This window comes from Geotrypetes seraphini, chromosome 3 (assembly GCF_902459505.1).
Source record: "Geotrypetes seraphini chromosome 3, aGeoSer1.1, whole genome shotgun sequence".
NCBI lineage: Eukaryota > Metazoa > Chordata > Amphibia > Gymnophiona > Dermophiidae > Geotrypetes > Geotrypetes seraphini.
Genome location: NC_047086.1, coordinates 160,565,157 through 160,588,110, shown reverse-complemented (window position 1 = coordinate 160,588,110; position 22,954 = coordinate 160,565,157). Strand labels below are relative to the sequence as shown.

The following is a 22,954-nucleotide window of genomic DNA, read 5'->3' as shown; positions in this document are numbered from 1 at the left end:
AATATCCTATTTATAAAATCAATTACAGATTTTCACCTTGGGCAGTTTGCTATTTCCCTACATCATTACTCACACATTGGTGGCAACCTTATTTAGAAGCTTGACACCTAATGTTGTACTGTGAGATCATCACTAGGGGGGTCACAGCAGCCATATTGATTCCATCCACAGCCTAAGAGCTCCTGCTCACACTATACCACCAGGTAGGGTTACCAGATGTCCAGATTTCCCTGGACAAGCCCTCCTTTTGAGGACTTCTGGGGGTCCAGACGGCTTTTCAAAACCTGACACTTTGTGCGCTTGACATCAAAGCGTCGAATCCATGCATGCACGGATATGCTCCTGCTCGACGAGAACAGGCAGCGAGGGGTCAGGATTGGGACTGGAATGGGTGGGGGCAGGCCTGAAGGGCGGGTCCAGATTTTCCAAATGGAAAATCTGGTAACCCTACCACCTGGGACCCTAAGAGTCATGGGGGATCAAGAGAAAGAGAGTGGAGGGGATGGACCCTTGGAGAGGGTTGGTTGCTGCTGGTCATCTTCATGGGAAGTGTATCTGAATGGACAGAATGCTTTGGGGAGGTGTGTCATGATAATCCGGAAGTACACAGATTTACTCCAGTGCTGCTTCCTCAACAATGTATATTAGCTACATCTGCTTCTTTTTTACTATTAAAACAATAGAACAGTTTACTGAGATTGGCAGGGGAACAGCATTTTACTATGAAGAGGAAGTACAAGATATGTTGAGGAAGACCCAGAAATCAGCAGTGGAAAAGTAAAGTTGCGACCTTAGAATTACATGGTTCTAACTGTACCGAAAGTTGGCTCGCAGTTAGAATCTTGTAATCCCATGCATAGACTAATTTCTGTATATAGAGCCATGTAACTTCTTATGAAATGAAGGAACGGTTAAGTTGCAATAAATCATCGTGAGTGTTGTAACATCGACATGTCAGATAGAACCTGAAAGACATCGGAGTTAAAAATACTGAAAATTGTCACTTAGAACCCTGTAATTCTAAGGTCGTGAAGTGTTGTTGAATAGGTGGTGGTGGGATCAGAGCAGCAAGTGTTAAATATGTTTGAGGGAGTGGCCCACAAAAACAATGGAGATGTCCAAAGCTGATGTACTTAACGACTTTCTTTTATTCATTCAATGACGTGACATGTACATGTTCATGTTTCGGCCAGAATGGCCTGTATCGGGAGTCTAATGTTCTGCAGAACCACAAAAGAATTAAGTAATTCAAAAACTTGGCACAGTGTTATTGAAGCGCGTAAGTGAGCATGTAAAGTGCCTCAAACTGGAGTCGTCAGCAGTCGCGAAAACTTAAAACAAACGTATTTAAAACACCATCTAACCCAGTGTGCCAGATGATAAAATGTCTCAGTTGCAGACACTTCTAGATATGGTGGGGTCCCTGAGACAGAACATCACCTTACTACACAGGAAATGAAGATCGACCAGCTGCAGGAACAACTTGAGTAGGTGCGGAAGCAAAATGCATTGTTGGTAGACTACATTGATAACCAAGAAAATTGCAAGCACTACAACATTTTTATAATTAGGCTGCCAGAGACGGTGCCAATACAGAGCTGAGAAGAGTTTGTGAATGAGACATTCCTGCATGTTTGGGGCTGACAAGAGTGGACAGCATAGTAATATGGAAAGAATAACCCCAAGTGGACCTGAAGTCTGGGCCAAATCAGAAGCTGAGGCAAGTAATTACCCGAGTTGATAATTATGCTGAGAAAATGAGACTCCTAAAGGTCTACATGACTAAAGGATCCTTGGAATAAAATGGGACATGATTGTTAATATTTCAAGGATTTTTTTTTTTTTTTGCACAAGTTGTAGAACGGCACAGAGTACTTGTCCACATGATCACAGCTGTTTAGCATCAAGGGGTAGTTAAGACATGCTGAGAATTGGAAAAGCTACAGGCTTTGAAAGCCAATTAGTTAGACATGAACTGAAGAGTTGAGAATACTGCCCTGGTAGCGAGAGTGAGTTTGACGGAGATATGAGTTCTCTTTCTTCATCCTACTGTTGTGGCGGACAGGTTTTTGTTTGCGAGTCGACAATCAGTGTTCAGACTGTACATTTTCCGAAGCAAATTTATACTGGGTTTATTTTGATAGACTGGCATGCCCCACTAGCCTGGGATTTATGCCTCCTGGGGCATTCAGAGTCACCTGGCAGTAACAACTGAGATTAAACCAGAGAGAATAGGATAGTACAAAGAGGATGGCACGCCTAAATATTTTGCAGATGTCTGCTCAATTTTGGAGCACAGGAGATTGTGTGCGCCACCATACTGACACCTTTGGGCCAGCGTAGCTGAATGTGAAGATAATGGTGCAATGGTGCATGGCAATTTTTCTCTGCAATGATTCAGAATCAGCTAATTAGGGTGGGGAAATGTATCTTTGATCGATTATGGTGCTGTCTTGGAGCCAATTATATGTATATTTTAATGCACTGTTTTTGAATGGAAAATTAATAAAGATTAAAAAAGAAAAAAGAATCATCTAATCAGAGGTGCTGGAGTGCTACTGTTTTTTCTTTGCAGTTTTATGCAGCAGCCTCATATACGAGTTGCTTATGCAGAAATTAGGGCCTGGTTATTGTAGTTACTATCTGATTCTAAAGGGAGGAGGCTCGTTGATTTATTAATTTAACATATTTTATGTCAAAAGTGAAGGGAGATAACTGGGTTTGAAGGGATATGGAGGGAGGAAGATGGGACTACTCTGTGTTGATGGAGAAGAGGGCTGGGAAGATGGGAGTTTTATTGCTTCTTCATACGCAACTTTGGACAGAGCCTTGGACAGGTTTATAGGCTTTTTAGATGGTTTTTAATTAAATTTATCAAAGCCTGATAGTTTTATTTAAATGTATGGTTTATATTTTGTGAATATCTAAAATGTGACCTTGATGCTATTGAAGGAAAGACAAACTTTTGGTTAAGCTAATTTGATTTTATGCTTTATAAGACAATGTAGTTTTGTGGAACTTCAAATAATTACATGCTTTTATGTTCTTAAAGTATATTTTAGTTCGATGTAAGTTTAACTACTTGGAATTAAATATGGAATTATTTGGAAAAGTGTAAGCTAATAATTTAGCTATTTTAATGTTAGGTAAATTAAGGCTAGCATTAACTTTGAAATGGAAGATAACTCATTTGACCATATCACAGGTGAGGTATGCCAAATAATTATAGAATTGGCTCTCATAATTGATTGCAGTCAGTATATGTTTAAACAAATAGAAGTGAATCCTTTTAGAAAGACAAGGAACTGCAATTTTAAAAATGGGAAGGATCCTCCGGCCAGGAGGAGGAGTACCCCATTGCCAGTCAGGTTTTCAGGATATCCACAATCAATATGCATAAACTTGATTTGCAATGTACTAGAAAACAAATCACTCCTTTTGATCAGTACACACCAATGCCAGAAAAAGTATTTTAAGGCAAAGGAAAAGCCTCAGACACGCAGAAAAGCCTGTACCCACTCTCTTCCACCCAAGCATCACTGGCAAAAAAACTTTCGCATATAACTTATTAATGGCAGGTGGGAGCCTGAAAATAGTCAAAACTAACTAGAAAAAACAAGCTAGTTAGGAAAGAGCCAGGCCGACGATCGTTTCGTGGCTTTTAAGCCACTACTTCAGGGCCGTGACACCAACAATCCAGACTATCCTGCAATAATGCAAAACTATAATCAAAACATGCTCAGCTACCTGCTGCAGATGAAAGGTACAAAAACTGCTTTCCTTTACTCATGATTCACAAAGTCAAACTCCTGCTTGCTACCACACTTTCAAAGGCACCAGTGCAGTACTTAAAAGACATCTGGGCCAGTCAGATGACACGGCACATGATGAGCAAGGGACATTTGACTCCTAGAAGAGCTTATGAGTGCGCCGGCGTCAAATGTCCCTTGCTCAATTGGTGCCTAGAAGAGCTTACCCAAAGCATACTTGAATGCTCTAGTGAGAATGCAAGCAAATCCCATCCACTATCCTAGATAAAACCCATTCAAGTAATTTATGTAAGTTGCTACCTAAGCTATACCATACAGGAAACTTACCATTCCAGTGGTAGGTATACAGGCAGTGTCTGTTCTAGGTGCAATAATAGTCCTAGAGCAGAGACTAGACTAGCATCTGTTCTTTTATTCATAGAGGTATTCATAAAACTCTGGCGTCACACGGACGAAAAAAACAGCCCATCAAGGCAGGGGTTTTTATGTCAAATACAGAGAATTCACAACTATAGAAAAACTGATCATACATGAGGGCATCTCAGAGAATAAAAGACAAAACTGAGCAAATGAATAAAAATAGAACCAATCAATATTGCTGTTTAATCCGTGGGGTTGCATAGCTCAGAGCTTATAGATCCAGTGTTGTTCTCTTCTCTGGAGCTGGAGTCTTCTATTACCACCTCGCAGATGACTAGAAATATGGTCCAACAACACACACTGTAATTGGGGTCACAGGATCGCATGGTCCCTGTGGAAAATGTATAAATTCTGACATCATGATCATCTGCAGTGAATCTGTTAACCCAGGAGATGGGCAGCATTATTCTTTGAAATTCCATACTTCGTGCGAGTCTGATCATGTTGTGTACACTTCTCACTCGTCATTCGCGGAGGATAAGGGGAGAGCCGGACAGCAAATGCCGAAAAAACCGTGATTATCCGGCTCCGACCCACCCCCACCTCCTTGCCGCCTTCCCGGCCTTACCTGGTGGTCTAGAGGGCTCGAGAGACTACGGGAACTCCCAGCAGCCATTTCCTCATGGCGATGTGCACGGGGCAGGAGTGTAGGAAGATCGCTCCTGCCCCGAAAGCCCTCTAGACCACCAGGTAAGGCCGGGAAGGCGGCAGGGAGGAAAAAAAGATGGATTTTTTTACATTAAGACTGTTTTTTTTTTATTTTCCCCCTCCCCAGAAAAAAATTGTGATTATATGAAACCGCGAGTGCAGGAACCGCGAATGGGGAGGGGGAAGTGTACTGCATTGTCTGTCCCTGCAGACTTCACGTGCACTCAAACTGTGCTTAAATGAACACAGAAGCGCATTGAAGAGGGGGGTTGTTTCTGCCCCAATGGTGCAGCATTGCAGCACACATGGTCATTATTTTTTCAATTATGGTGTGTGGTGTTGGACCATATTCCTAGTCATCCGCGGGGTGGTAATAGAAGACTCCATTCCTCTTTTTTTGCTATTTGTGTAAACTTGATTTGCATACACTGCCTCCATTATATGCAAATTTCTTTCATGCATATTCATTGTGGATATCCTAAAAACCTGACTGGCAAGGGGGTACTCCAGGACCAAGTTGAGAAATACTGGTTTAGAACACAATAAGGTCCTCTAACAATTTATTACATAATGTGCATTCTGTAGTAAACAAGGCACAGCTGGCCAAAGACTGGATAGAAGAACCACAGCTAGATTTGTTTTTATTGTTGAAACTTAGATAAGGTTTCATGATGACCCTACAATTAATGAACTTTTCCCTATAAGCTATAAATTTAAACAGGGCTACCCAGGTCCGGTCCTCGAGATCTACTGGCAGACCAGGTTTTCGGGATATCCACAATGAATATGCATGAGAGAGATTTGCCTGCTCTGCATTCTTGGTATGCAAATCTCTCTCTCATGCATATGCATTGTGGATATCCTGAAAACCTGGCCTGCCAGTAGACCTCGAGGACTGGACTTGGGCAGCCCTGAATTACAACATCTGACAAGAAAAAAAATAAAGGAGCAGATGGTATAGTGGTTTTATGTAAGTTGTTTTTTTTTATTATTATTATTGTGCAAATGAAATTAGAATATAAATATTGTTCCTTAAAAATTTTTGCCTGTACTGTACAGGATGATGACCTGGAGAATTCATTTTACTACATAGTATTTTATATATCCCCTTGTAGGTGGAAAGAAGCCCAGGATCTTTTCCTGAACTTTATTACACACATTAGTATGAAATATTGCAATGTAGTGATAGTGGAGGATATAAATTAGAATCCTGAAAATTGTGAAAACTAAAAATGTGTTTCCGATATGATTCTTTGACATCTTTAGGATTTAGTAATTGTTATCTCACTACACCTACTTATAGGCTCCTTTTACTAAACCTCGGAAGAGCTTCTTACCGCAGGCCTTTGAGGTAAATGCTCCAACACTAATTCAGTTCCTATGAGCGTCGAAGCATTTACCTCACTGGCCTGTGGTAAGAAGCTCTTCTGTGGTTTTGTAAAACCCAGCATACGTTTAGGGTTATCATAAACACTGTGGGGTAATTATCAAAGTCAAAGTCTATACAAATAGGCACAGGGAAAAGTATGCAGGTATTATTTATAAAGTCGTGCAAGTACAAAAATTACTTCCTATTCCTTTATCACAATTAGCTTGGTCACATTCAAGAAAGTACATTTTCTTCTGCATCTTAAGTAAAAAATATTTGCATTGACAAAATACAATTTTAGTCAGGTGCATCGTGCATGTTTTGACACCTTTTTTATGATGTTTATACTTGCCTGGAAAAGTCCAGTTTTATTGAAGAAAGTAAATTGAGCCCTGGATACTGCTTCTGTTTCCTCTGGATTCAAGCCATTTAATAAAGAGGGGGGTAAGCTCACAGAGGCCAAAGAATTCTCCAGCTTTTTCTCCATATCAACCTATGTCACAAAAAAACAACAAATATATTTAAATCTCTGTATATATAGATAGATAGATAGCAGGACCAAGCTGTACATAGATGTCAATAATACCCATTATTCAATGTGACTTGTGAAAAGATGGCTACTACTTCTACTATTAATTATTTCTAGAGCACACTACCAGATGTGCTCAGGACTGTACAGTCATAAATGAGACAGTCCCTGCTTGAATGAGCTTACAATCTAAACAGTCAAGACTTCAGCAAAGCTTTCGATAGCGTACCACATCGCAGGCTGTTGAGCAAAATGAGTTCTATAGGATTGGGTAACACTTTGACAAAATGGGTTGAGAACTGGCTTGGAGGCAGGCGTCAGCGGGTGGTGGTGAATGACACCCCCTCTGAAATGACGGAGGTGATCAGTGGAGTGCCGCAGGGCTCGGTCTTGGGCCCGATCCTGTTCAATATCTTTATAAGAGACTTGGCAGAAGGGCTTCGAGGTAAAATAACGTTATTCGCAGATGACGCCAAACTATGCAATGTAGTAGAAAGGAGTGCAACGGTCAAAAACTCAATGTCCGACAATATGAAGCACGACCTACTCCTATTGGAGCGCTGGTCTAGGATCTGGCAACTAGGTTTCAATGCCAAAAAATGCAAAGTCATGCACCTTGGCAGCCAAAATCCATGCAAAACTTACACCCTTAATGGCGAGATCCTAGCAAGGACTGTAGCAGAACGGGACTTAGGGGTGATCATCAGTGAAGATATGAAGACTGCCAATCAAGTGGAACAGGCTTCATCTAAGGCTAGACAAATCATAGGGTGTATACGTAGGGGTTTCGTCAATCATAAGCCTGAAGTCATTATGCCATTGTATAGATCCATGGTAAGACCCCATCTGGAATACTGTGTACAATTCTGGAGGCCTCATTACCGCAAAGATGTGCTGAGACTGGAGTCGGTCCAGCGAATGGCCACCCGGATGGTCTCAGGACTCAAGGACCTCCCGTATGAGGAACGGCTGGATAAGTTGCGGCTATACTCTCTCGAGGAACGCAGAGAGAGGGGAGACATGATCGAGACGTTCAAATATCTCACGGGCCGTATCGAGGTGGAAGAAGATATCTTCTTTTTCAAAGGTCCCACGGCTACAAGAGGGCATCCATGGAAACTCAGGGGAGGTAAGCTGCATGGTGACACCAGAAAGTACTTTTTCACCGAGAGAGTGGTGGATCGCTGGAATGGCCTTCCACTTCAGGTGATTGAGGCCAGCAGCGTGCCCGATTTTAAGACAAAATGGGATCGTCATGTGGGTTCTCTTCACAGAGAAAGGTAGGGGAGGGTCATTGAGGTGGGCAGACTGGATGGGCCGTGGCCCTTATCTGCCGTCTATTTCTATGTTTCTATGACAGAAACAGGATGCCAGAGTAGGGTTTACAATTAGACAGGCTGGTTAAATTGCTAGATAGGGTGGTAAGCAGAGGGTAGAGGGGAGTAGGGTTATGAATTGAAAGCTTTCTCAAAAAGGTGGGTTTTCAGCCTACATTTGAACAAGGGAAGGGGCATGGCGGATGGACTCAGATAGTTTATTCCAGGCATATGGGGTGGTGAGATGAAAGAACTGGAAGTGGAGGAGAAGGGTATAGATAAAAGAAATTTGTATGAGAAACGAAGCTCTCAAGGAGCTGTATAAGGAGAGACAAGAGAAGAGATACAGAGGGGCTGCAGAATGAAAACAATATACAAAAGGCTTATCCAGGCAAATTTGGGCTACTGGATAGGAGGAGGGAGAGGAGGGAAGCTTTTTATCCTGATCGACTGAAGTCCTGGTTAGACATTTCAAAAGTATTGGTGCCATTTTTATTAGATCTGTAATAATGTACTACCACTTAGAGATGTTATTTACAGAATCCATTCAAATATATTCTTTTTTCTAATCTTCTAGTTTGAGTGATGTTTAAATGAGTGCTCTTTGCAACTGCTATTTTGCTACATTTGAAGCAGGTGACAGCAGCTGAATTTGAAATACTACTGCACTTTTTGAAACAGCTGTTTGATGATACAAAGGGTGTTCAATAATTTATCTACCTCAGTAGGAAAGAAGAGAGTTTTCAAAAAAAAAAAATTGTTTTTCAATATAGTCCCCTGATAGCTCTATACACTTCATCCCCTTTTCCTGCAATGACTAACTCCTTTGAAAAGAATTCTTCTGTTTGACTTTCAAACCAGGACGTCACAGCTTCCTTGACATCTTCATCACTTGAAAACCGCTGTCCACGGAAAGATCTCTTCAAAACTTGGAACAGGAAATAATCCGAGGAAGCCAGGTCAGGACTGTAGAGTGAATGGTTCAGCTGCTGAAACTCATATTCTGGGATGGCAGCCTGTGATTGTCGTGACATGTGTACTGGCACAATGTCATGAAGCAGCACACATGCTGTGAGTTTTCCTCGTCTTCTCTCTTTGATTGACTCCAACAAAGTGATCATTGTGTTGGCGCAACTCTCCCCATTTATGGTTGTCTTGTGTGGCATGAACTCCAGAAGCAAAATGGCCATCATCCCAGAAGACAGTTGCCATGACTTTGACTGCAGATTTTTCTGTCTTGAATTTTTTGGGGGTGGGGATGACTTGTGCTTCCACTGCATTGACTCCATTTTGGTCACAGAATCTCTGTGAGACCCAAGTCCCATCTCCAGTCACCAAACAATGAAAAAAAGATAATTTGGGCTTCATGGAGCATCTCTAAGTTCTCTTGACAGCACTGGAGCCTCATGGCCTTCTGACATGGCTTCAACATTCTTGGAACCCATCTTCAACTAACCTTGGACATGTACAACTTTTCATGAATTATTTTCTAAACTGACCCGGCGAGATGTCCATTTCTTCAGCTCTTCAGGAAACCTTAATTTGTCTGCGACAAAATGAAATCCTTGGCTTTCTTGCACATTTCTGTGAAGTTGTTACTGTGAAGTTGAGTCCATCTTCAATGGACTCTCTACCCCACTTAAACTGCTTGCTCCAAAATTTTATTTTGTAGGTTGATAGGGCACACTCACCATAAATTGCATTCATGGATCTCCTTTGGCTTTTTCTCTTCTTTTCTGAGAAATTTTATCACTGAATGGTGCTCCAAATCTAGCAGTTTCTGATTTGATTTGCACGAGGACTCTCTTGACATCCTATCTCTTGGAATGTTAGACTCGCGTGAGTAATCTTGAGATATGTCACAACATGCACAGACTTATTTCAAACATGCTTGCTACTTTCTTTCATACTCAGATAGATAAATTATTGATCTTCCCTCATACCATTTTATCACTGAAGCAAACGTACTAATCAAATGAGAGCCTCTGTTGGGTTAGGCATTGTAAGCCTGCTGAGCAGTTATTCCTTTGAAAATGTGGATTTAGTATGTTACTGAATGCTTTCTTAGCAGGGGGTCTTGCTTTAAAACTTGCAACGGTTCGCCCTTTGATGAAGGGTCCAGGTTAGTCAATGCTCCTTCTTGGTTTTGTCCAGTTTCTTCTTGCTGGTGTTGGCAATAGAGCTGTGGAGTTTGTACCCAAAACCTTCTACTCTGACTCCTTTAATTATGATAGCTCCACTCCGACTCCTTTATTTATATATCTATATAGCTGTTGTACTACATGCAAGGTGTGGCTTCTTGGGATTTTGGTTTAAGTTTCAAGTTTATTTAAAATTTCTTATACCGCCTTATCATACCTTCAAGGCGGTGTACAAAAAATACTAAAACGATGTATCACAATAAGTTAACAAAATTTATGTTTATCATTTTTTGTCAGCTATTATGGATTTGACATTTGTGTTCTGTGTATGACCAAGGTATTCTGTTAGCATGATCTTTCTAAGCAGCATTTTGTAGTAATTTGGCTTGCTTTGTTGTCTCGATAGTGGAGGGGATATTTGTGAGGGGAAGGAAGGGGAAGCAGGGGTTTTGTTGATCCTTGTTCTGTATTTGTGATTTATAAAATGACAGTTGTATAGAATATTTATACTTTAATAAAATAATTTCAATATAAAATAATAACTATTCGAGGCTGGTATGGAGATCAGACAGTTTGTGGGGATGGGGCGGGAACAGGGATAGAGTTTGTGAGGATGGGAGTCCCCATGCTATTTTCTAGGTGCCATTTTCACTAATACCATAAAATATATTACATTGTATAATCAAGGAACTTTATATTAAAATTTATTATAAAAGTAAAACATATCCTGAAAAAATTGATCAAATTATTATCTGTGAAATAAAATATTTAAGCATTATATTTGCATGGCATATAATTTAACTCTATTAAGGAGTCAGAGTTGGAGTCGGCACATTTTCACTGACTGACTCTAGTAACCCAAAAATTGCTTCCGATTGATTCCTAAGCCCTATTTGGCAAAGTTAGTTGAATGAGTAGTTTTAGTTCAGCTTGAGGATTTTTTGGCACTTGATCCATTTCAGGATGGTTTTCATAAAGCCCATAATACAGAGTCTTTCCTATTGTATACAACTGATGTGTTACTGTGTATTAGATGAAGGAAAGAATTTTTTTCTAGTAGATTTAAGTACAGTATTTCATATGGTTAACCATTCTATTCTGGTGACGTGCTTGAGTGCTCCTGAGATTACTGGAATAGTTTTTGCAATGGTTTCAGCCATTCTTGGAAGGTTGGAGACAGGTCTGTGTTGGAGCTCAGCTTTCTATTTCTAGGCCTTTGAAAACTGGTGTTCCACAGGGATCAGCCCTGTTGGCCATTTTATTTAATCTGTATTTGTGACCACTGTCAATTGTTACAGACTGAGTTGAATAGAGTGCAGTGGAACCTTGGTTTACAAACATAATTTGTTCCAGAAGCATGCTCGTAAACCAAAATACTCGTATATCAAAGCGAGTTTCCCCATAGGAAATAATGGAAATGCGCTTTGATATGTTCCCCCCCCTGAGGCCAGCGGCGCTACTCCCCCCCTCACTCGCAAAGGCCCTCCCCCTTTGCGTGAACCGGCACCCTCCGCCCGAACAACTTGAACTTACTCCCCCCACCCCCGTCTGGCACCGGCACGCAGCCCACAGGACGTGCCGGTGCCGCTAGAAGATCTTCCTGCCTCTGCTGGCCTTGAGCATGCATCTGCGCATGCTCAAGGCCTTCTAATTCTCCCTCTCGCTGAGATTCTCGGAGATCTCCTGTGGGTTGCGTGGCGGTGCCAGACCGGGGGGGTAAGTTCAAGTTGTTCGGGCGGGGGGTGCCGGTTCGAGCGGGGGGTGGGGAGGCGTGATGTCGGTTATTGGGAGGGGTGCTCGCACATCGAGTCAACACTCGGTTTGCGAGACAAGTTTTGTGAGAATGTTTTGCTCGTCTTGCAAAACACTCGCAAACCGGGTTACTCGCAAACTGAGGTTTGAATGTATATGCAAATGACATTAAGGGCTCCTTTTACAAAGCTGCAATAGCGTTTTGAGCACACACAGAATTTTAGCATGCGCTAAACCCGCGCTATAACACCTGCTCAATACTCGTGTTAGCGTCTAGCGTGCGACAATTTAGCGTGTGCTTAGCGCGCACTAAAACCGCTAGCGCAGCATTGTAAAAGGAGCCCTAAGTGTCTTCTTCCTTTAGTCTCTTATGTTCCTATATCTATTCGGCAATTGCATATACTGTTTGATGCAATGTCTGGTTGGATGAGGAACTAGCTTGTATTAAAACGTTTCAAAGGTCAAATTACTTTTGGTGAGCCATGATGTTCAGTTGGACTTTTCATCACAGAATGCACTTTCTGGAGATATGATAATGGTTTCTCATCAAATACAGACCTTAGGGGTTATTTTAGGCTTCTTGTTAATGTTTAAACTGCAAATATGTGCAGTGGTTAGGCATTATTTTCAGCTTTGAATGTTGAGCAAACTTAAGCCTATGCTTTCTGCGAATAATTTTCAAATGGTGGTGTAGGCCATGGTGTCGACAGGACTAGACTACGGTAATCTAATATAATAAAATGCTAGGCCGTGCATGCGCACTCCTATCTGCGTGTGTCCGTTTTCCGTGAGATGTACGGCACCTTAGGTAGGAGTGCGTATGCGCGCTTACGTCACCAGCCGCCGATGCCTCCACAAGCCGGGTCCACAGCCAGCCGCTGATCTCTGTTCCTCCAGCGGGCGGGCGGGCAGGGGGGTCTCAGAGGAGAGGGATCGCGGCCGCTCAACGCCCCCACCGAGGAGCCCAGCAACTTTCCGCCCCGGTTCTTAAACTGACCCGAGTCCTTTGCCGCCCCCCCTTCCCATCCCGCGGGCCCGACTACCTACCCGGCGATTCAAGCAGCGTATGCAGCAGTCTTCACACGCTGCTTCGGGTCCTTCTACTGCCCTGATTTGCTCTGCCTCGTCTCTGATGATGTCATCAGGGACGTGCCAGAGTAAATCAGGCCAGTAGAAGGACCCGAAGCAGCGTGTGAAGACTGCTGCACACACTGCTTTAATCACCATGTGTAGTCGGGCCCGCGGGAAGGGGGGGGCGGCAAAGGACTCGGGACCGCGTTTGTAGTCGGGACCACGGGAAGGGAAAGGGGGGTAGAGGAAACGCTAATGCTGCTGCACAGGGAACTGGTGTGGGGGGAGGGAAATGGAGGGGGAGGGAATGCTGCTTTGGACAGACAGACAGAGAGAGGAAGGGAGACAGAAAGAAAAGAAGAAAGACACAGGGGCAGGTGCACAGGGAACTGGTGTGGGGGGAGGGAAATGGAGGGGGAGGGAATGCTGCTTTGGACAGACAGACAGAGAGAGGAAGGGAGACAGAAAGAAAAGAAGAAAGACACAGGGGCAGGTGCACAGGGAACTGGTGTGGGGGGAGGGAAATGGAGGGGGAGGGAATGCTGCTTCGGACAGACAGACAGAGGGAGGAAGGGAGATAGAAAGAAAAGAAGAAAGACACAGGGACAGGGAGATACACAGAAAGACAGAGGGGACCAGGGACAGAGACAGACAGAAAGAAAGACAGCGGGAGTCGCGTCAGGAGGGGTGCGGGATGCGGCAGAGGGAACTTTTCCAATGAGTGCAACTGGGTGGCTGTCGGGAACCTCTGATCAGGGGCAGAGCAAGGTAAGTGTATCATAGGGATAAGAAGGAGGGGGGAGAAAAAGGAAGGGTCGCCTAATGTTGGACAGGGGGAGAAGGAAAGAGGTGCTGCTGGACAGGGGGGAGGTAAAACAAAGGGAGAAGGGCTGCTGCTGCATAAGGAGAGCAGTGAAGGGGTGGTGGTGGACAGGGGGGAGGTAAAACAAAGGGAGAAGGGCTGCTGCTGCATAAGAAGAGCAGTGAAGGGGTGGTGGTGGACACAGGGGAGGTAAAAGGAAGGGAGAATGGACAGGGGGAGCAGGCAAGGGGTGGTGATGGACAGCCAAGGAAAAAGAAAGACAGAAAGAAAGAAAGCGGCTAAGGAGAGAGAGAGAAAGACATAAAGACAGACACACACACATATATTCTAGCACCCGTTAATGTAACGGGCTATAAGACTAGTATTGTATATTTGGGCCTGTCTGGGGCCTATATCAGCTCTTTACAGACTGCTCAGAATTCTGTGGTGTATCTTTTGTTGAATATTCATTGGTTTGGCAATATAACTCCTTATTTAAGAATATTTCATTTGCCTTTAGAGTTAAATATAAACTGTTGCTGCCAGTCCATCAGGCATTGCATCAATTTTCCTTACAATACTTGAAATTGTTGCTACAGACCCAAGATGGCTACCGTCTTGTGCAGTGTATAAGCAGCTTAGGCTTCCTCTCCTATATTTTTGCCTTATTTCTAATCAACAGCCTTTTTTCTGGAGATGGCCCCGAAGTGCAGAGGGAAAGTTAGGAGTTACCCATTCGGGCCTCAAAGCCTCCTAGGTGCCAAGCAATCTTTAATAGCCACTTTCATTGCTTCTCTTGGAAACATGTCTCCAGCCAATGAACTGCTAGCAAAGTAGGCTTTGGTTCAACATCTGCAGCCCGAATGCTCATTGAGCCCTGATGCATGGAGTCTTCCCCCACTTCAAGCTTTCATCTGAGGGAAACACAGAATACTGAGCAGAGTGAGTTAGCCAGGAGAGTTTTAGATGCTCCTTCTGAGTCAGCGTTTGCAGGAGCTGTTAGTAAAAGCAGAGAATTTACAATCCTTGATGGGAACCAGGAGATGCCTTTGGATGTTTTTTCTGCTGATCAGACTCAGCCCTCCTGTGAATTTCCATAAAAAATATTAGACTGCAATGGGTAATTCATTGGTAGCGACTCTTGACTCTATTTGGGCAACTTTAGTTCGGTTACAAAATATTTGCTTGAACTTCCTTCAATTGCAGATAAATTGGAACTGGATAAACTACAGCATGGGACGAGATTTTGGTTGCTATCTAAAAGGGGGCCTAAGAGAGCTACTTTATTAGTAGCCTTTTTGTTGAGCAAAATAAAGATCATATATTTACTTTGTACTGCCATTATCGTACTGCTTTATATTTCTTGGTCAGAAATTGTGAGTTTTTTCTGATTTATGTATAACTACACAAGGTACAAGAAAAAAAAAATTCCTGGAAGTTGCCCAAGAGGCACGTGGTCTGGGAATGTAGGATTTTGTTAGTCTTCCTTACAAATGTATAATGACTTGTGAAGCACATAGATATATCTTCATTGATCCTTTACAATTTCAAGATTTTGTAGAAGAAGAGATCTACCAATTTTAGAGAGACCAGTAAGGGTCATGTGGGATTACTTTGGGGAATTCTGGTTGTTATGGTATAGCCTAAAAAGTGCCTGGATACGTCCAGAAATTCAGTTTGATTATCGGCACTTGGACGACCTGTCTTTTAGGTCATCCAAGTGCCAACTTGGGCAGGTTTTTTAAACATGTTTAAGGTTTGTTTATGAGCCCCTCAGTATCTGGATATTTTTTTGACTGCCACAGATGTTTTAAAAAAACACTGACAACCAATTATAGCTCTGCAAGGGTATATTAGACACATAATAACCCATTTGTTAAAGTCAACTCATATGTACATGCTGAACACAAAGCTTAGGCCACAGTGTTTATATCATAGGAATATAAAAATCTTTTGAACTATTAAAATTCCATCAGAAATCCTTTTGCAATCCGCTACTTGCTATTCATAGTTCTTACAAAATGAATTGTTATTGTTGTCCTAACCCCTTTGATTTGTACTTGTGTAAAGAATCCTGGATAGGATACCACAAAATTGCCTTGAATGAACGAACAAATGCACACATGGAACAAAAAAGTGAAAGACAGAAGAAGATTTTTGAAACAAAATGGATACCTGAAAGTCAGAGGCATTGCTTTGAGAACCCACGCTGAATGTTGAGCCTTGGAATGAGGTGGAGTTTACATTGGAAACACCAAGGGCCAAATTACGAGACACTAAGCTTACCGATGGGCCTGTAAAGTGTATCTTTAAGGCCAAAGCATCAATTGTTTTTAGAGCTCTAGAAATTGGGGGGGGGGGGGGGGAGAAAGGGGGGGAAGAGGAGTAAGAAAACAAAAATTTAGAGATTGTCCACAACACACAAAATAAAACTACAACCCCTAAGGCAGGGCAGCTAGATTATTATTGTGTTTCAACAGTTGGCACCTTGCTCCTATGTCCTCCCAACTAAATCATTACACTTTCATGCTACTTAAATTGGTAGCCCTAGCACATTTCCCCCACACTGGATACTATTTTAAAAAATAAATCATCTTGCTGATAGATGAGAAGTTTGACAAATCAGTTCATTTTCTCACCTACCATTTTATTGAACGTAGATAAACCAGTTGAACAGTGGGAATATCAATCCAGTTGTGCTGAAGATTTATCCCCTTCTCTCAAAAACATGCATTCAGTTAGGCGGACATTTTTACCTAGCTGCTTGGCATAGCTGCTCTTTTAGACAGCAAGAAAGCTGTCTTTTAAAAAGATACAAATTTTAGAGGAATAGTAAGAAAGGATCCTCCCAGTAAACTGTTCAAATCCAAACATGATCCTGGAATCCAAAAATTCTGTTTTGAAGTGTTAAGTTTCCAGTCGATGAGCAAACTGGTAAGGAAATAATAACGTGTTTGGCTTACAGAGTGCTGATTAAATATCCAGCCCTTCTGTACTAATTAGCTATCAACAATAAGACAAAATACCCAGGAAACACAACTTACTCTGATGAGGACTTTACCAATAGATTTTCTGAATTACTTAGTATATTGGAAAAAAACGGTTATTACAGTAGAACCCAGTGACTCATTGATTTCTGCATCATTCACAATTTTTTTGAGCTTCTGGACAACATCCTCAACTTTATCTTGTGTCAACTGCTGCCCATCACTGGTGAGATTGAGAAGCTGATTGGCTAGATCAGCAGCATTTTCTGAGCAAAAGGGAAAGAAAAAAAATTAAATGAGCACGACACCATAGATTAAAAATGATAGCTTACATCAGTAGTCAAAATCTGCTTTAGAACAGTGGCCCGTGGGGACTGCACCATCCTGTCATTATTTTCAGAAGACCTGGAATGAATATGCATGACATAGATTTGCTTACAATAAAGGCACTCTCTTGCACATTCATTGTGGATAACCTGAGGCCCATATGGTCTATGAGGACTAGATTGTGAACTTCTGTTTTAGAACATTGGGAGTCAATATTTGGGCTGTCCACTTAGGTATAAAGTCTTCAGGTATTCTTTTGTACACAAACTTTGCATTAGTTTTCAAAGGAAATATGTACTTTTCAAATTTGTGTTGGGTTCAGGATATCGTGAATATTTTCACCTGCTTTTTCTGCAGAAAAGAATGAATGTTTACGATTCACATGCACTATTTTCTGATCCCGACCCCTGGCAAGCTCAGGGAATGCTCCCTTAAATGCAGCTAAAATTTTGCATGCTGTGTAATGCTGTACATACTTTGTCGGCCTATCAATTTACCACATGGAAATTACTGTTTACCCTTGTAAATACTTGAAAATTGAAAATTCAGTTTGCTCTGATGTAATTCAAAATATTAGCCCCCCCTAAAGATGGTACCAAGTACATATACAAATAGTGCAAAAAGGTGCACTATTTATTTAATTTGTTTTCTATCCCATACTCCCCAAGGAGCTCAAGTACGGGTCACAGAAGATCCCACCAGACACATGGGTCTGTGATATATCTTATGTTTGGACTATTTGATTCCCTTCTTCACAGAGCATCTAGACCCCCCCCCCCTCTCCCTCTCCCAAAAGCAGGCAGGCTACAGGGGATATGATAGAGACTTATAAGATCATTAGGGGCATGGAGAGTAGAGAGGGACAGATTCTTCAAACTTTCAAAAAATAAAAGAACAAGAGGGCATTCGGAAAAGTTGAAAGGGGACAGATTCAAAACAAATGCTAGGAAGTTCTTCTTTATCCAACGTGTGTTGGACACCTGGAATGCGCTTCCAGAGAGCGTAATAGGGCAGAGTACGGTATTGGGGTTTAAGAAAGGATTGGACAATTTCCTGCTGGAAAGGGGGATAGAAGGGTATAAATAGAGGATCACTGCACAGGTCCTGGACCTGTTGTGCCGCCGCGTGAGCGTGCTGCTGGGCACGATGGATGTCAGGTCTGACCCAGCAGAGGCATTGCTTATGTTCTTATGTACTCCCAAACCCCACAAATGCTGGAGACACAAGGCCCTCTCAAAGTTCCTAACCTATAAAATGTCCACTCTGGTGGTCCATGGTCCTCCCCAGCGCTCCTTGCACACCTTAAAGATGTAAAGCAGGAGTAGTGTCCACCCACTCCTGCTTCCATTTCACCATCTTGAGAAATTGCAGCATCCCTGTGCAGTACATCCCAGAACATACTGTATGATATCAGTCTGCCAAATAAGGAAATTATTAGCTTATTTTACAGACTATCATACAGTGTGTTCCGATATTCACAGTGCTGGGTCAGGTGCCACCATTTTTCAAGATGGTGACACTAAGGCAGAAGCAATTGGGCAATATCACTGCTTCATGTGCTTGAGGTGCAAGGTAGGAGTGTAGGGATATTTCCGTATTCACACCTGTGGGTTAGGCCTCTCTGATGTCATCAAAGCCTGAACCATTCTCAAGATATCTTTCTGCTGAGCACAAGAAACTTTCCAGCATGAATTTAGCATGAAGAAAGAAGTACACAGCTTTGCTGTTTCTGCCTGATGCATTATGGGTATATACCAGAATGTTATACTATTGAAGGACATTCATCTGTGCTTTCATAATGGGACAGTGTGAATCTTGAAGAAATTATCCTGTTCTTATCTGTCTAACGGCCCTGGGTCTACCAGCCTATATGATACTTTCAATCTTATCAGCTGGGTTAGATAAGGATCACTTGTGATAAAGGATAAGGGTTGAAAAGCTCCATTGGTGATAATATAATCATTTGCTAATCAGGGATTATTATTATAAGGAATTGTTTAGTGTGTATTTAACAAGTAAAATTACTCAATTGTCTAACAATTAGATTGTGATAATTATGTACTGAGTTTCATTTGTGTAATCAGATATTTTGTGAACAATACTTAGATTTTGCAGCTGGCTTGTGAATTATATTTTTCTATTTTCATAATAAAGATATTTCTCATTAGCCTGGGTTTTGTGTCGTGTAAACAGGCAATAAAGCTGAACCTGGATGAATTTATGGTTTTCCCTAGACAAAACTAACAGAGACGTAACTTGTTTATGAAACTGCTTAGTCTACCATAAATCCTACTACAGGAGGGAATCATGGACCACCAAAGACAGGCATTTGTGAGATAGGGTGGGGGGGAGGGGGAATAAGCTATCAGAATTGTGAAGTAAGAGTGGGAAGGGGTCCAAATGAAGAGCCTTGGCCCATCAACATTTATGCCATCAAGGCTGGAGCATCCAGGGGTGCTTAGGCTACCAGCAGTTGTGGACCCGCCCTGATTTCATGTGTGAGGGGTGGGGCAGTCCCACTTAGGCTCTTTAGATGAGCTGAAGTGCCACACATCACCTCAGGTCACACTCTGCTCCTGTACTGTTTATTTGTGCCAGCTTTGAACTGATATAATGATTTGGTGCAATAAAAAGGTTATAAATCTCTGATAGATTTTAGTGCAGGGTTTTTTGTTGGTTTTTTTTTTTTACACTAGGGAGTAATTTATCATACAGCAATTTACATGCATTTTTGCATGTCCACTGTGTTATCCTTTAATGCAGTGCTTTTATGCCAATTTCTTTTTGTTAATCTTTCTTCCTGCATTGGGGCGTTAGATTAAGAAGAGGAAATCGAGTAAACTGCTGCACTAATGGGCAGGCTCACAATCTATCTAATGGGGGATTAAGTGAATTACCAAGGGTCACAAGCAGTAATGTGGGTTTGAACCCACAACCTTAGGATGCTGATATAGCTTTAACCACTGCACCACACTCTCCCCTAACTCCCTGTTCTGGTGTAGCAGAGACTGAAAAGACCACAAGAGACTGGAGCCGGTGAGCCTAGTGCTCTGCTTTAATTGCTAACACTTCCAGCAGGCTATAAAAAGTTTAAGTTAGAGGGTGGGAGGGGATATAGTGGACTGTGGTGGGTTGCGGCAGCAGCAGATGATAGGGCGGAGCTGAGGAGGCAAGGGGATGTTAACGTGTATTAAAATTTTTAATGCACATTAATCATTTAACGTGTTAATCACATTATTAACGCTTTAAATGTGCAGCCCTACTTTTCATATCTGCAAAATTTATTTATTTATTTCAATTTCTATCCCGTTCTCCCAGAAGCTCAGAACGGGTTACAAATTCACAATCGTTTGAAGACAGACGAGTCATGACAACAAGTAGGTTACAGTAGACCAGTGGTTCCCAACCCTGTCCTGGAGGAACACCAGGCCAATCGGGTTTTCAGGCTAGCCCTAATGAATATGCATGAAGCAAATTTGCATGCCTATCACTTCCATCATATGCAAATCTCTCTCATGCATATTCATTAGGGCTAGCCTGAAAACCCGATTGGCCTGGTGTTCCTCCAGGACAGGGTTGGGAATCACTGCAGTAGACAATCACAGAGCTTATTCTAGAGACCAGACTGGTCATAGCGAAGAGTACTTGGAGAAGTATATTGAGGAAGCACTCATTAATGGCCCGATTGGCGAAAGCGGAAGGCATAACTTCATTCTCTAACCAAAAGAATACAGAATATTTTAGATTTATAGAAATATAGTAAAAAAAAAAAGTGTTCTACAAAATTAAATAATCTCTAGTTATTGATGAAAATGTGATCTGGCTGTGAAAACTTATCAGCTTTTTTTTAACGTTTTGATTGACAGATGAAGATTGGCAATACAAATCCAAAAATGAGAAAAGGACAGCAGACAGTGATACAGTAGTTGGTACAATGAATAGCTGCATGAAGCCCTATGAGCTATCTAGTCATGTTGCAGTGTACTGGCAGGCCAATCAAGGCTCGCATGACTGTTCCATTTCCCACCTACTTTTACAGGGGGGGAGGGGAATGCAGGAGCCTCTCAAGACTCTTGTGCACTTCTTTCTCCCTATAAATAGGTGATGGATCTCAATTTCTCCAACCCATCCCTGCAAGTTCTGTCCCTATACCATTCCCGCAAGCTCTGCCTTAAACCACACACATCTTGAACACTTATGATTTTAAAGCGTTTTGAGGCTTGTGCAGACGAGGACAGAGCTTGCAGGAATGGGGCAGGGACAGAGCTCGTAGGGATGGGACAGGGACAGAGAGATACTGGAAAATTTGTCACTGTGTCATTCTCTAGGTGAGGCAATATAAGGCATTTCAGACCAGGGCTGTTGAAAGATGCAGATAAGGGGGAGAGGGTGTTGCAATCCATTATTACTATTACAGTAACCTTTGGCATGCTCTCGAGGTCTACATGGCCTTTAGAAGAGAGCTGTATGCTCATAGTGGGATTCCAGCAGGATACTTATGAAATTGAAGGGATAAGTAAACACTTGCAACTAGCCCCATCTCTTTGAGATTCCTAGTGTACCAGGCAGCCTCTCTGGCCAACTCCTTGGGGGAGGGGGGAAGGAGAAAATACAAGAGGCTTGACAGTTTCTCATAGTCCTTCCTCCTCTTTCTTAGAGAAAGGAAGGGGAAAAAGTCTTGTGGACTTCAATCAGCCTGCCAATATGCCACATGTAATTAAGTTTGGTTTTTTTATTACATCTTTTCTACTAATAAATGTCAATACTGGTATATAACTTACCACTGCAGTTCCTAAGATCAGGTGGTCCCCAATAGGATGTGTAGTTGTGAACATCAATAAAGCTGAAGGAGAAAAGAACCCATACGCCACATTACTAATATTTCTGTTGACTGTCTTGGATCATCTAATCCACAGGAAAATATTTCTTTGTGTGAGGTATAAATATTGGAGTGCTATATAATGTTCTTCAAAGATCCTAGATCAAAAAAGGGTAGTGCACAAGACATCCATGGAAAAGTTCATACTGTCAAACTGAAATGAGCTTATATAATACAGTATGATTAATGGGATTTATAACCACTCTTTGGTTACTTAAGCATTTGGATAAATCAGGCAACCCTATTTGATTTACAGACTGAGCTATTTATGAAAGAGGGAGCCTGCCAGTCCCCTCTCAACTGGGTGGGCATCCTCAGAAACCAGAGAACATACCTTTAACTCAGAAGTTATGATTATGTTCAGCATGGTTCTTAGAGTAGGGCAAGATTACCTAAATGCAGTGGTATAGAGAGGGGACAGACCACCCAGGGCGCCGTACTGGTAGGGGCGCCGGCACCTCTCCTGATCTCCACCCACCTCTTCAAAATCTTCAGTAGCAGCGAGCAGCATCTCAGCTGCTGATCCACGCTGGCCACAGTTCACTTCTTGGGAAAACTACATCAGGAGAGCCGAGGCCAGTGCGAGCAGCAGTTAGGAGATGCTGTTTGCTGCCACCAAAGATTTTGAAGAAGTACTGGGGGGGGGGGGGGGGCATATGACACAGAAGTATACAGGGGCACATGGTAGAGCATTGTTGGATGCCACCGTTCCAGGCACTTCCTTCCCCCGCTATGCTACTACCTAAATGTCCTCTCTTATGTCCACAATGAGGAACATTCTACAGCTGCAGCTTCTATCTGCCCATTTTATAGAACAATGACATTGGTCAGTCACTGGGCAAGAGGAGTCCTTTCTTGTGGTTTCAAAGGTAAATATAAAAGGCTCTGTATTCAAGAGCCCAGGGACTTTCCTCTAAAACAGATCAGGCAAGCAAGAGAGGCT

The 22,954-nt window shown here is 42.3% G+C and overlaps 1 protein-coding gene across 1 annotated transcript in view; it reads right to left on the bottom strand.

The window, feature by feature from the left end:
• The window catches only part of ADGRG6 (adhesion G protein-coupled receptor G6), a 307,599-nt gene that overhangs the window by 52,252 nt on the left and 232,393 nt on the right, over window positions 1-22,954 (bottom strand). The window contains 5 exon segments of the mRNA XM_033938193.1: window positions 6,560-6,700; window positions 15,994-16,159; window positions 16,863-16,915; window positions 16,917-17,071; window positions 21,914-21,975. Coding sequence (XP_033794084.1) covers window positions 6,560-6,700; window positions 15,994-16,159; window positions 16,863-16,915; window positions 16,917-17,071; window positions 21,914-21,975 — 577 coding nt within the window.